At 35.2% G+C, this 12,951-nt stretch overlaps 2 protein-coding genes across 4 annotated transcripts in view; one reads left to right on the forward strand and one right to left on the reverse strand.

The window, feature by feature from the left end:
* The window catches only part of TMEM167A (transmembrane protein 167A), a 46,567-nt gene extending 40,149 nt beyond the window's left edge, over positions 1-6,418 (reverse strand). Inside the window, exon 1 of one of the 2 annotated variants that reach the window (XM_051992976.1) lies at positions 6,313-6,418. In XM_051992976.1, the coding sequence (XP_051848936.1) occupies positions 6,313-6,315 (3 nt within the window). In that variant the 5' untranslated portion in view covers positions 6,316-6,418. The other variant, XM_051992966.1, reaches the window with a different exon arrangement.
* Positions 6,419-6,523: 105 nt separating this feature from the next.
* XRCC4 (X-ray repair cross complementing 4) overlaps positions 6,524-12,951 on the forward strand; it is a 362,270-nt gene continuing 355,842 nt past the window's right edge. For both annotated transcript variants that reach the window (XM_051992989.1, XM_051992998.1), the window contains exon 1: positions 6,524-6,619. The gene's annotated coding sequence lies outside the window, so the exon portion shown is untranslated. The remainder of the gene's footprint in view (positions 6,620-12,951) is intronic.

Here is a 12,951-nt window from a genome sequence, read left to right on the forward strand (position 1 = left end):
CCAATCTCCATTTCTCTTTTGCTTGAGCATCTTCAACAAACATTAAGCTATCAGGATTGGTCACCCCAGTCAAAGGATACATTTTAGATTTGGAGTGTGCCCTTAGGACAATTTAGCTGATTTGGCAACTGAGGCCCAGAAAACAAAGTGCTTTGCCCAACATTATGGAAGAAATAAGAAAGTCAAGATTTGAAACCAGCGCATGGTATTCAAAAACTAACACTCTTTAGAACTATACTTTATTTATCAAGTCTCAAGAGAAGCTAGCTTTACAGCACAGAGCTTAATTTTTATATCTCTTGTTAAATCCTATAATATGTATGCTACATAATTGATTTTAATGATTTATGTTCTTCCAGAGTAGCATCTGAAGTTTTGTTATTTATTATCCTAAGTATTATTATAAAAATACCTGTTGAAGACTGAGGGCAGATATGAATATTATTTATGGAATTTGTTTTGCTTGACCAAATCTATGTGTTTCAAGGGCTTTCATGGTTTTTTCCCCCCAAAGATTGGGGGAAGAGAAAGTAGATTTTCAGTACTTAAAAAATTAAAACATAACAAACAAAAAAATCTTGTTCAAATGTTTACCTAGGCTCATTAACCACAGTATATTCAAAGGAACATAGATTTAAAGTTGGATAAATTAGAACCTAATTCCTAATCTACCTGATTACATTATGGTAACATTAATGATTCTTGAATCATAAATGATTTAAGTAATACTGGTCACTGATAGTCACTAGTCTTAAGCTTACATCAAGTAAGGAGGATCTGCTTGCTAAGTAAGATCTTTTTTAATTCTGAAAGTTTTACTAAACTTAATTTTAATATGAGCAATATTTCTTTTATATTGTAGACAATATTGTAGACAAAGTGTTACAAAGTCAGTGGTAGTTCATTTGACAATGTATATAGTAAAGTAACTGAAGAGGTGGTCTTTTTTGTAGTTATATGTTTAACTATTAGGCATGAGGTCAACCTCAAATTTGCATTCAGCACTTCCGTGTGAAAAAATGGTCAGAATCTAAAATCTGGGTTATCCAAGGTCATGACCGCTGGAATAAGGACTGTTACTTAGCTGTTATTTAATAGCTGTTACTTAAAGGAGCAGTGATGTATTGTTATACATCCTGATCCTCAAAGAGAAATTTTTTTTTTTTTTTTTAGGGCTTATTAGAAAAAGACATTTTTGCAAATGCAAAGTAATTCAGGAATTGTTTCTCAAAGAAGTATATAGAAGACCAATGAATATAGATTGTTTAATTTATTTATTTTTTTTTTTTGCTGAGGCAAATGGAGTTAAATGACTTGCCTAGAGTCACACAGCTAGTGTTATGTGTCTGAGGCCACATCTGAACTCAGCTTAGGTTCTCCTGACTTCAGAGCTGGTGCCTAGCTGCCCATTTAAATTCTTAAAAAAAAAAACCAAAAAACTAACAAAATGGTCTAATCCAGTGATTCTTAACTCTGCTTTTCCAATGATCCAAGATATGTGAAAATTATATGGGAAATTAAAATATGTACACAGTATGGTATAAAAAAAATGCTAATTTAGGAGGAAGGAGAAACTTGGATAGGAATCCTAGCTCTCTGAATGATATTTGACCTGTATGAAATGACCTTTTTTTTTTCTTCCCTAGATTCTTCATCTGTAAAATACAATGAGGGGGTTGGTGGTTTCAAAGGTCCCTTTCACTTTTAAATTTATGACCCTATAAACCTTTCTGCACCTTGGCTTTCTTATCTGTAAAATGAGAAAAATTGCTATATTCACTTCTTTAACTGAGGAAGACTTATTAAAATCTTTAACTATCTCAAATGCTACATAGCTGTTGGTTAATCCTTGAAAGGAGGAATTTTCCTTATATTTGACTTTATCCCTACAACATAAATTAAGAAAATAGGGATCTTTAAATAAAATCAAATGATTAGAGAGCATCAGTTCAAATTAGGAATCATGGCTTTGGACCATTCTGTTTTTCCAAAATGTGGCCTGAGGGAATAAGATGTTGGCATATGGTTCAGCAAATTAACCAATAAGTATTTAAGTTATTAAAAACCTATTATGTGCTGGGCACTGTACTAGACAATGAGAAATCAAAACCCCAATCAAAAAAAGTCCCTATCCTCCAGCAACTTATATTCTAACATTATTTAACATTCATAATAATTCCTCAACTTCGATTTTTGGTTTGAATATTTTTAAACTTTTTAATCACATTAATCAAAAGCAACAATTCTAGGGAAATTTTTATTGTTGTGACAAATGCACTAGTGGTATGTGGCTTCTTGGAAGCCTGAGCTTAAGAGTTTTTAGATTCTCAAGCCTATTGCTATATTTATATTAGAATGACCAACTATGTAAAATTGTTTATTTCCCCCTACATTAAATACCTATGTCTTATTACATGGTTGTATCCTTTGCTACGACAGAGAATTTTTGTAGCTAAGACCCTCAGAAGAGAAATTCATTCAATCTCACAGGAGGCAATATCCCATTTTTGACTCATTTCTGGAATTAAGCTCTTTTCTGAACTATTTCCTAACTCATAATATTAATTATCTTTAAGTTACCTCAGGAATGTCTCTGAGTAAAAACTTAAAAAGATGCTTAGACAATGATTCATTGTTGAGGAACGACTACATAAGCCCATTTTGAACTTTCCTTATTTGAAGTCCCCCCACACTTCTACCTAATTCAGACAGCCCAAGTTAATGTGAATAAATAAAAAAGAACAAGATAGAAAGACTAACAATCTGACAGATGTTTCCATTATAGATCAAACAGGAAAATAAATCATTAAAACAATTATAGTTTAGCTGTAATCACATTTTTTATTAAGTATACAAGGGCTACTGGTACATAGATCTTAAAAGGTAACAAGCAGAGAAGCAGCCCTATTAATTTGCTTAAAAAAACATTAAACAAACACAATTTTTATAATTCTTTTGGATCACAATACTAATGAAACTAGAACTACATCCTTCATCTACTATGAAAGGAGCCAAAAGGCAAAACATTTACTTCTGTATGAATATGAAATCCAAGTGTAATTGTTTTCTAGTATAAAAGCAAATATATTTGTAAAGAAATGAGTTAATTAGAGAAGTTCAAGATAAGAGAATTCGAAAGGTCACAAGAAGAGCTTAACTCTCCCATGTATCTTCTAGCAATGACTTAAAACAGGCATCAGTTTGAATAATGATATAAAAATTCAGACTTATATTGGTAACCTCTTTCATTCAGCCTGACTATACAAAAAACACAGTGACAACTCTGACTAGGAATATCAGCATGAACTCAGATGAGAAGACCTGAGCCTAAAACTCTGGGCACAGAAGGTCTGGAATAATTCAATGAGAAATAATGGGAGAAAAAAAAAGGAGCCAGCAGTACCAGGTCTCACACTATACTACAAAGCAAAAATCATCAAAACGATTTAGTAGTGTTTAAAAACAACAACAAAAATTTATCAGTGGGACAGATTATAACACAAAACATAATTAATCATAGTAGCTCAATATTAATAAACGCCCAAACTTCCCTACTTAAGGCTAAGGACTCATTGTCTGGCAGAAATTACTTTTACAATATATTATATAATATTATACATTTAAACTCCAATAAAATATAAGTTCCAGAAATACAAAGTCCTATCATAAGCAAATTAGAGGCAAAGGAAAGGAAATTCCATTCATCACCATGGAAGAGTCCTTGACCAAATGAAGGAGCAAAGAGGATTACAGATAATAAAATGGACAATTTTGATTACATAGAAGTAAAAAGGTTTTATATAAAATTAATGCAGTAACAATTAGGAAGGAGAGGATTCCTTCCTAGAAAAGAAAGTTTTCCAACTGGAAAAAAATTTTTTGCAGGATGTTTCTCTGACAAAAGTGTAATATACAAAATAGAGAACTGATTCCAATATGTAAGAAAAAAAAATCCATTTTCCAACTGACATGATATGAACATATAAAAGATATGAATGTGTAGTTCTCAAAACAACAAAATCAAGTTATTAACACATAAAAATACTCCAAATAAATAGAAGTAAATCAAAGTAATTCTAAGGTGCCACCTCAGAAACATCAATATGATAAAGATGACAACAAATGACAACTGTTGAAGAAGCTATGGAAAGACAGGAAAAGTAATGCACCATTGACAGAAATGTGAATTAGTCTAACAATTTCAAAAAGCAGGTTAAAAGTATTTAAAGTAACTAAATTGGTATTTCAATACCAGTCACAATGGATCTATATGTATAAAAATATTTGTTCCAACACTTTACTATGGCAAAACAAATCTGGAAACAAAGTTCCTGAAAACTGTGGAATGGCTGAATAAATTAGGCTATATGGTATGGAATATTATATTGTCTGAAGAAATGACGAAAGGGATGAATTCAGAGAAACCAGAGAAAGCCATTATGAACAGATGCAGCGCAAAGTGAGCAGGACCAGGATACTAATTTATAAAATAACTACACCTTTGTAAAGCAAAACAACTTTTGAAAGATTCAATAATTCCATTCAATTCAATATCCACCTATGACTCCTAAGGACAGAATTCCCATCTCTTCACAAAAGAGAATGACTACAAGTGCATATTCAGGCATGACCAATGTGTGGATTTCTTTTACTTTATTATGGTATCTAATTATAAAGGAGATTTTTTTTTTGTTTTTTTTTTTGGCAGAGGGAATGGTGGGATGGAGGAGAGAAACAAGAAGAATGATAGTGATGCCTTCTTCCCCACCCCCCAAAAATACCAGATCATTAGCGAATCATTTCAAGAAAATGCACAGAAGAGATTCAGGGAGGAACACAGATAAGCAAGACAGTTTTGGAGTATGCTGAATGAAAGAAAGACAAGCTATTCATAATGAAATTCAAAGTTTTAAAAACAATTCTACCTCCTCTTTTTTTTTTTTATCTAGAAAGGTTTCTAGCAGATAGCACAGTCTGCCAAATTCAGAATAATTTTTTTAAAAAGTCATCAAATGGAAAACTTCCTAGAGCTCTCTTTAAAACTCTTGGAAGATCAACAGTTTATTCACTATTACGGTGAATCTTAATCTTCAATTGTCTGTCTAGCAATATATAATCTGGGAATAAAAAATACTAAGATTCACTATTCACTATTAAACCTGGAAATATTAAACTTCTACCAACCTTGATTCTCTAGGTTACAAGAATCAAAATCTCCTTTTGTTAAATATGTTGGCTTTAAAACAAATTGTGACTTCATTGACAGAACAGAGAACTCCTAGTAGGGAAACCCCCTTTACCCTCCCCAACATAGATCACAGTTTGTAATTTGTAGTATGTAATAGTTCCCTTGGGGACACCAAGAGTCACACATTCAGTAGCAGTCAGAGGTGGGGCAAATAAATAGCAAAATCCTTTCGTATTTAATACAGCTGACAAATCTTAAGTAAAAGAAGCTTCTTAGATCCTTTCATCACTCTATTAGTTTTTATGCCTTTAACCAATTCAAAATCTATTTTTACTTAATTTTCTGATTGGTATTCCTTAATTACACTTCAACTTACTTAAATGTTGGGGGGGAGGGGAAGAGGCAGGGAACAAGGCAAGAAATACTGCAGGATGAGGACCTATAAAGGTCGCACTTCCTATAAACTATTTTACTGACAGAAATCTTGGGAGTCCACTAATTTAAGTTGTGGTGTGAGGCTTTTAAAATAATTGATATATATATATTTTTTTTTCAGCAAATTGTTGGGGCCTGAAAAACTTTCCTATACTATTGTTCCGGTAAAAATGGGTTAAGAAATAAAAATTTAAAAAAAAAAAAAAAAAAAAAAGGTTAAAAAAACCAGATGGGAATCTGTGGATCTCAAATGCCTCCAAATTCGGCATCAACCTAAAATCTAGTCCTGTCACACCGGTCCACTGACGCTCTCAGAAGCTATTTTAAAAAATCTTTCGAATGGCTGGGGTGATATCTTAGCAGCGCTGGACACGAAATTCTGGAGGATTTCTTGGATACCTTTAGCTGGGGATGGGGTGGAGGGCGGAGGTAACTTATTTTCGTCTTTTTCTCCTTTCCCCCGGTTTCTCGGACCCCTCTTTTCTACCCTTTCCAGAAACCCTTCGTCCCGTGAGATTGTAGTACTGGCTCCCCGCTATCTGCCTGCCGGTCGCTTTCTTCGCAGCCGGATTTCTCCGTCTGTGAACCGAAGCCTATCCCATATCCCGTTTCTCCCTCATCCCAGGGTTACTCCGGCCCACCGCCCGCAACCCAGCCTCAGCATCCCAACCAAGACCTCTGAATCTTACCATAGTGAGACCTCCGATACCCCCAGCCACATCACCCTTCCGGGGCAACGGGCGGAAGAGGCGTTTGGCTCCGCCCCCTTCTCCTCGCCTTGCTCCCCACGCTTTCCGATAATTGGTTCGAGGAAGGAACGGGTTTTACGTGCTGCAAGGCTGTGGCGACGCGGTTGGTCTAGAACTTAGGAAAGGGGCTGCTCATCTGTCCTTGGGTAGGACGCAAGGGGAGAAATGTCCTTCTGATTGGTTACGGCTCATTCTATCTCGGGAGCGGGCCTTTTGGAGGAAACCGGAAGCGAAGACTCTAAAGGAGGTAGGCCCGGAAGCGGGAGTGTCCTCATGGAGTTTATGAGCTTGCAGACCCCCTAATCCGTTGACCCCGGTCCATCCTTGTTCTTGTCCTGGTCAGACTCCCGGGCCTGCCCCAACTTATTTCAACAGCCACTCCATTTTTTCTTAAAGTTGGCTTCCCATTCTTCGCCGCCGACCCTCCCGCTTCAAAAAGTGCTTGCCGCCTCCTTTGTTTTAGTCTGGACAGAACCTCTGCCTCTATTTCTGCTAAACTTTGAAGGGGTGGAGGATGGGGAAGGGAAGATTAATGAATTAAGAAGAACAGGGATTTAATAGTTTGTGATCTCAAAGCCTTTCTCCCGGTCGGGTGTTCGCAAATTGTAAGGCAGAGTGATTAACATTTTATTAAGCGCTTACTATATGCTTTTCACTTGATAAGACCAGCGTCGTTCTTCCCCTTCCCCCAATTCTTTGTTACTTGTCATCAGAGAAACTCAAAATCGAATGTGGAAGCTATATGTATTAAATGGCTAGCTACATTCGAGATAAATATGCAAAGTAGATGGAACTGAATCTCAGGATAGGCGCTAAACAGCCACAGGAAAAGGATTTTGGAAGAGGCCTCCTGCAGAAGGTGGTATTTGAACTTGGGGAAATCTAGGAATCGCAGGTGAGTGGAAAGTATTTTAGGCATGGGGACCGATAGGGTGAAGATACTGAGGTGGAAGGTAGGATTTTCAGTGTGAGCAACTCCAAGAATGCCAGCATGACTAGGCCATACAGTTAGTAGTAATGTAGATTAAAAAGTAGATAAAGTAGTATAAAAATAGATAAAAGTAGGAAAGAGCCATGTTATTAATGGCTTTAAATGTCAAATATTTGATTGTGGAGGGAATAGGAAATCAGGAAAAAAGAAATGGCAGGATTTGGCAGTGGGATTGGGGGTGTGATTGAGAGTGTTTAGTTCAGAATGGCATTGAGAGTGCAAATTTGAGTGACTAGAAAGAGGATAGTGTTCTTAACAGGAATAATTTCAGAAGATAAGGATTTTAGAGGGGAAGATAGTTCTGTTTTAGACATGTTGGGTTTGAGATGCCTTATAGTGCATCCAGCTCAAAATATCTGAAAAAGGTAGTTGATGGAGCTATGGAGATAACAGAGCTGGATATATAGATTTGGGAATTACCTGCATGGGTGCGTATGAAGATCACCAAGTGAGGTTGTATAAAAAGAAGAGCGAAGAGCTCATCACAAAGACTTGAGGAATACCCATGTTTAGAAAAAGTAACAGTGACAGAAATTTAATAAAGGAGATTGAAAAGTGACCAAGCGAAGAAAGGAGAAGAAACTAGAAAGAGGAATGTTAGGAAAATTTAGGAAAGTGTGGCAGAGGAGAACATTCAAGTGTTTCAAAAAGGATGAAAACAGAAAAAATGATTGGATTTGTCAATTAAGAAATCATTGGTAACTGGAGAGAGGGTAGTTTTATTTAGAACTATGTATTTAGCAACCAGATTGCAGAGCGTTTAGAAAAGTGAGAATTACTTATTCAGTGCCATACCATTAGACTGCCAAAAAATTATAAAGTTGGAAAAAACAATAGGTCAAAAGCATCAAAGAAAATAATGAAAAAAAATCAAAAGAAGATGACCTAGGGATACCAAATCTCACACTTTATTATAAAGTGGTAATTATCAAAATATTCTAATACTAGCTAAGAGTGATTGATCAGTGGAAAAGATTAGATATACAATACAGAGAAGTAGATGACCATAGTAATCTAGTATTTCATAAATTCAAAGACCTAAGCTTTTGGGATAAGAACTCACTATTTTGACAAAAACTGCTGGGAAAAGTGGAACACAATATGGCAGAAAGTAGGAATAGACCAACATCTTACACCATATACCACAATAAGGTCAAAATAAGTACACGATTTAGATATGAAGGGTGATATCAAACAAATTTGGAAATCAATACTTATTGGTTCTAAGGAGAAGGAAGGAATTTACTTCCAAATGAGTGTTACAGGATTTAAAATAGATAACTTTGATTATATTAAGATGCTCAAACAAAAGTAGTGCATACAAGATTAGAAGGAAGGCAGAATGCTGGGAGCAAAAAAAAAAAAAAAAGTATACCAATTATCTCTGATAAAGACCCAATTTCTTAACATCAATAAAATAAAATTCTTAAACATAGAAAATGGTCAAATTTATAAGAACATAAGTCATTCCCAGTTGATATATGGTCAAAGAAGATGAATAGGCAGTTTTCAGATGAATTCAAAGCCATCTATAATCATATGAAAAGATGTTCTGAAAAGTGATTAGTTGGAGAAAGGCAAATTAAGACAACTCTGAGATACCACTTTATGCATTTTAGGCCGGCTAACATGACAGAAAAGGAATATAATAAACATTGGATAGAATTCGGGAAAAGTGGGACAATAATACATTATTGATAGAATTATGAACTCATCCAATAATGCTAGAGAACAATTTGGAACTATGCCCTAAGGAAAATAAAACTGTCCATACCTTTTGGTCCAGCAATACCACTATTAGGTTTGTATCCCAAAGACATCAAAGAAAAAAGGAAAACACATTTACAAAAATATTTATAGCAACTCTTTTTTTTTTTTTTGTGGTAGTACAAAAATTGGAAATTGAGGAGTTGCCCATTAATTGGGATATAACTGAACAAGTTGTGATATGCTAATATAATAGAATATGATTGTTCTGTAAGAAATGATGAGCAGGATCATATCAGAAAAACCTGGGAAGACTTAGATGAACTGATGCTGTGTGATGTGACTAGAGCAAGGAGAACATTGTACATAATAGTGACTATGAATGACTTCTCTATTCTCAGAAATCACAATGATCTGAGGACCAAAGTACCTAATGATGAAAATTGCTATCTAACTCCAAAAAAAAGAACCGATAGAGTCTGAATGCAAATGGAGACATACTATTTTTCATTTTATATTTTCATGGTTTTTTTTGTCTTTCACAACATGACAATAGAGAAATATATTTTGTAAGATTGCATATACATAATCTGTATCAATTTGGTTACTAGGAGGCTATAGGGAAGGAGAAAGGGAAAGAATTTGGAACTCACAATTTTTTTTATTAAAGCTTTTCATTTTCAAAACATATGCACAAATAATTTTCAACATTCACCCTTGCAAAATCTAATATTCCAATTTTTCCCTCTCCATTCCCCCTCCCTCATAAAACAAGTAATTCAGTATATGATTAAACATATGCAATTTTTCTATGCATATTTTCACAATTATGCTGCACAAAAATAATCAGATCAAAAAGGAAAAAAATGAGAAAAAACAAAATGTAAGCAAACAACAACAAAAAGTGAAAGTACTATGTTGTGATCCACATTCAGTCCCCACAGTCCTCTCTCTGGGAGTAGAGGGCTTTCTTCATAAAATCATTGGAACTGGTCTGAATTCTCTCATTGTTGAAAAGAGCCACTTCCATCAAAATTGATCATTGTGTAATATTGCTATTGGTGAGTACAGTGTTCTTCTGGTTCTCCTTACTTCACTCAGTTCATGTAAGTCTCTCCACGCCTGAAATCATCCTGCTGATCATTTCTTACAGAATAATAATATTCCATAACATTCATATACCATAACTTATTCAGCCATTTTCCAACTGATGGGCATCCACATTTTTGCACATGAGGATCCCTTTGCCTCCTTTAAGATCTCTTTGGAATATAAGTCCCGTAGAGACACTGCTGGATTAAAGGGTATGCACAGTTTGATAGCTCTTTGGGTATGGAACTGAACAATTTTTTTTTTTTAATGGATGTTAGAAAGTATTTTTATGTGTAATTGGGAAAAAAATTTCCAAAAATAAAAAGAGAGGGAGTGAAATAATCATTCAATGTAGATGACTTTCTTAAAGAGTTTAGCCACAGGGATAGCTAGGTGGCGTCTTAGTGGATAGAATACCAGCCCTGAAGTCAAAAGGATCTGAGTGCAAATGTGACCTCAGACATTTAACATTTCCTAGCTGTGTGACTTTGGGAAAGTGACTTAACCCCAATTGTCTTAGCAAAAAAAAAAAAAAAAAAAAAAAAAAAAAAAAAAAAAAAAGACTTTAGCCAGACCAGTTCCAATGGTCTTGTGATGAAGAGAGCCATCTGCACCCAGAAAGAGGACTGGGAACTAAGTGTAGATTACAACATAATATTTTCACTTTTTGTTTGTTTGCAATTTGTTTTTTCACATTTTTCCCCTTTTTGATCTTATTTTTCTTGTGCAGTATGATATTTATGAAAATATTGTATAGAAGAATTGCATAAGTTTAACATATTGAATCACTTGTCGACTTGGACAGGGGGAAGGAAGGGAAGGAAAAAAATTAGAACACAAGGTTTTGAAAGGGTGAATATTGAAAATTATCCATGTATATATTTTGAAAATGAAAAAAAAACTTATGGAATAATAGGTATCTGGGATGGTCATTTCATATGAGGGTTTTCTTTTATTTAAAGATAGAAAGCACATAAATTTACCTGTAAGTAGGTGTGAAAGAGTGAGAATTGTGGATGATAGAGTGGGCAGTTGGAGAAAATAAGAGAGAGTGAATCAAGTGTATTTTAGAGGAATTGACCTTGTCAAGGAGGAGAGACATCTTATTTAAGACAAAGGAGGAAATAGTGGAAGAATGCCTGGTTGATGTGAATGAAAAAAGGGACAGGAGGGGCCTGCTTCTTTGGATGGCCTTCATTCTTTTCAATGAGATATGAAACAAGGACTTTACCTGAAAGCAAGACAAGGTTTCTGTGGGAGACTGGAGGAAAGATAAGATTTAGAAAAAGCTCATATGGAGAGTGTGGTAGCTGATTGATTAGTAGAGAATAAAAATGCTGCAGTGAGAGGCCAGCTGAAATTAGATAAATATGTAATGGACCTAAATGTCATGTTTCTTCCTGTTCTGTCCAGTAGCATGTGAATAGATCTAAGGATGTGAATAGTGGAAGGAATCCAGCATTGAGGTTTGAGAGCAGGATGAAAGGAGCAGAGGATTTAAGAATAGAGAATGATGTAGAGTTGAATTGGTTCATCAAGAGATTGAAACAGGGAAAGAAAACAAATGTAGCTATTTTGGTTTAATAAGACAAAGACTTTAAAGGAAGAAGAAATAAAGGTCATAGTGACAACAGAAAACCAAGTTATAGTTTGTAAGGCATCAAGAGAGACTTAATGATAAAAGAATAGAGTCAGGTAGAAGAATTTCTGAGTTTATGAACATAGCTGTAGAACTCTTATGGGTGATGACAAGATCAAGGTTATGACATTATTTGTGGTTAGGATTAAGTTATAGTGGAAATATAATTGTGGGAATTGAGGAGATTAAGGAATGGGAAGTTAGATTGTTTGATGGAGCATCAATATGCATGTTGAAATCCCTTTATGGGTTCAGGAATTGGAGTTGTGAGAAGGATTATGAGTCAGGAACTAAACAAATTGAAGAAGGAAGAAAAATGTCCTAATTGACTTAATAGATAACAGCTTTCAAGATTTGGATAAATTTGAATAGAGGGAACATCAAAGGAAAACTGATTATTAAATGGTAGTGTTAGAGGTAAAATCTGAAAGTGGCAAGGCACAGCAAGAAATGTTCTGTGTCTTTCCCATAACAATTTGACTTTGAAGTAGTAGAGGTAATACAGTCAGTCCTGAAAAAAGGAGCAGTCAGGAGAAAGGCAGGTCTCAGTGAGTCCCAGGAGAAGGAAAGAGGGGGAAAAGGTTTAAGATGAAAAAGGAGTATGATCATGGGAGAGTCAGAGTTACAGAGAACAGGCAGATCTGGCATGGCTCATGTAGTTAGGGTTGGGGAATGGGATTTGTACATTTGCAGTTTGGAGTTCGAGATTCACTGAGATGGGAGAGCATGATAACTATTGAGGAATCCAAAGAGTAATAGTGAAGAGAGTTTGGCTGAGGCAGTCTCATTTATTCTGTCCAGCCTTGTGCCTGATTGCTGAGACCTGAAGTTCTATTTCACAGCAAATTGGAGGAAAATGAAAGGTTGCCTGGGGAATCTGGAAGCAGGGCCAAGAAACAGGTAGGCCCAGTGCTGGAGAAGGCCATGGGAGCTGCCATGGAAATTGAGAAGTGATGGGGCCTGACCTGGGGCATTGCCTTTCTCTGATTTATTGAAGAAGGTCCTCAGACAGGGAAATTGTATGGAAAATGAGGAAGTGAGGAGGAGAATGGCATTTTCTTGTCCTGGGACAACTCTAATTATACCAAGTGTTTGAGACACAAATACAAAAAATATATATATATATATATATATATATATATATATCCCA

The sequence above is a fragment of the Antechinus flavipes genome, chromosome 1 (genome assembly GCF_016432865.1).
Source record: "Antechinus flavipes isolate AdamAnt ecotype Samford, QLD, Australia chromosome 1, AdamAnt_v2, whole genome shotgun sequence".
In the NCBI taxonomy this organism is placed as follows: Eukaryota; Metazoa; Chordata; class Mammalia; order Dasyuromorphia; family Dasyuridae; genus Antechinus; species Antechinus flavipes.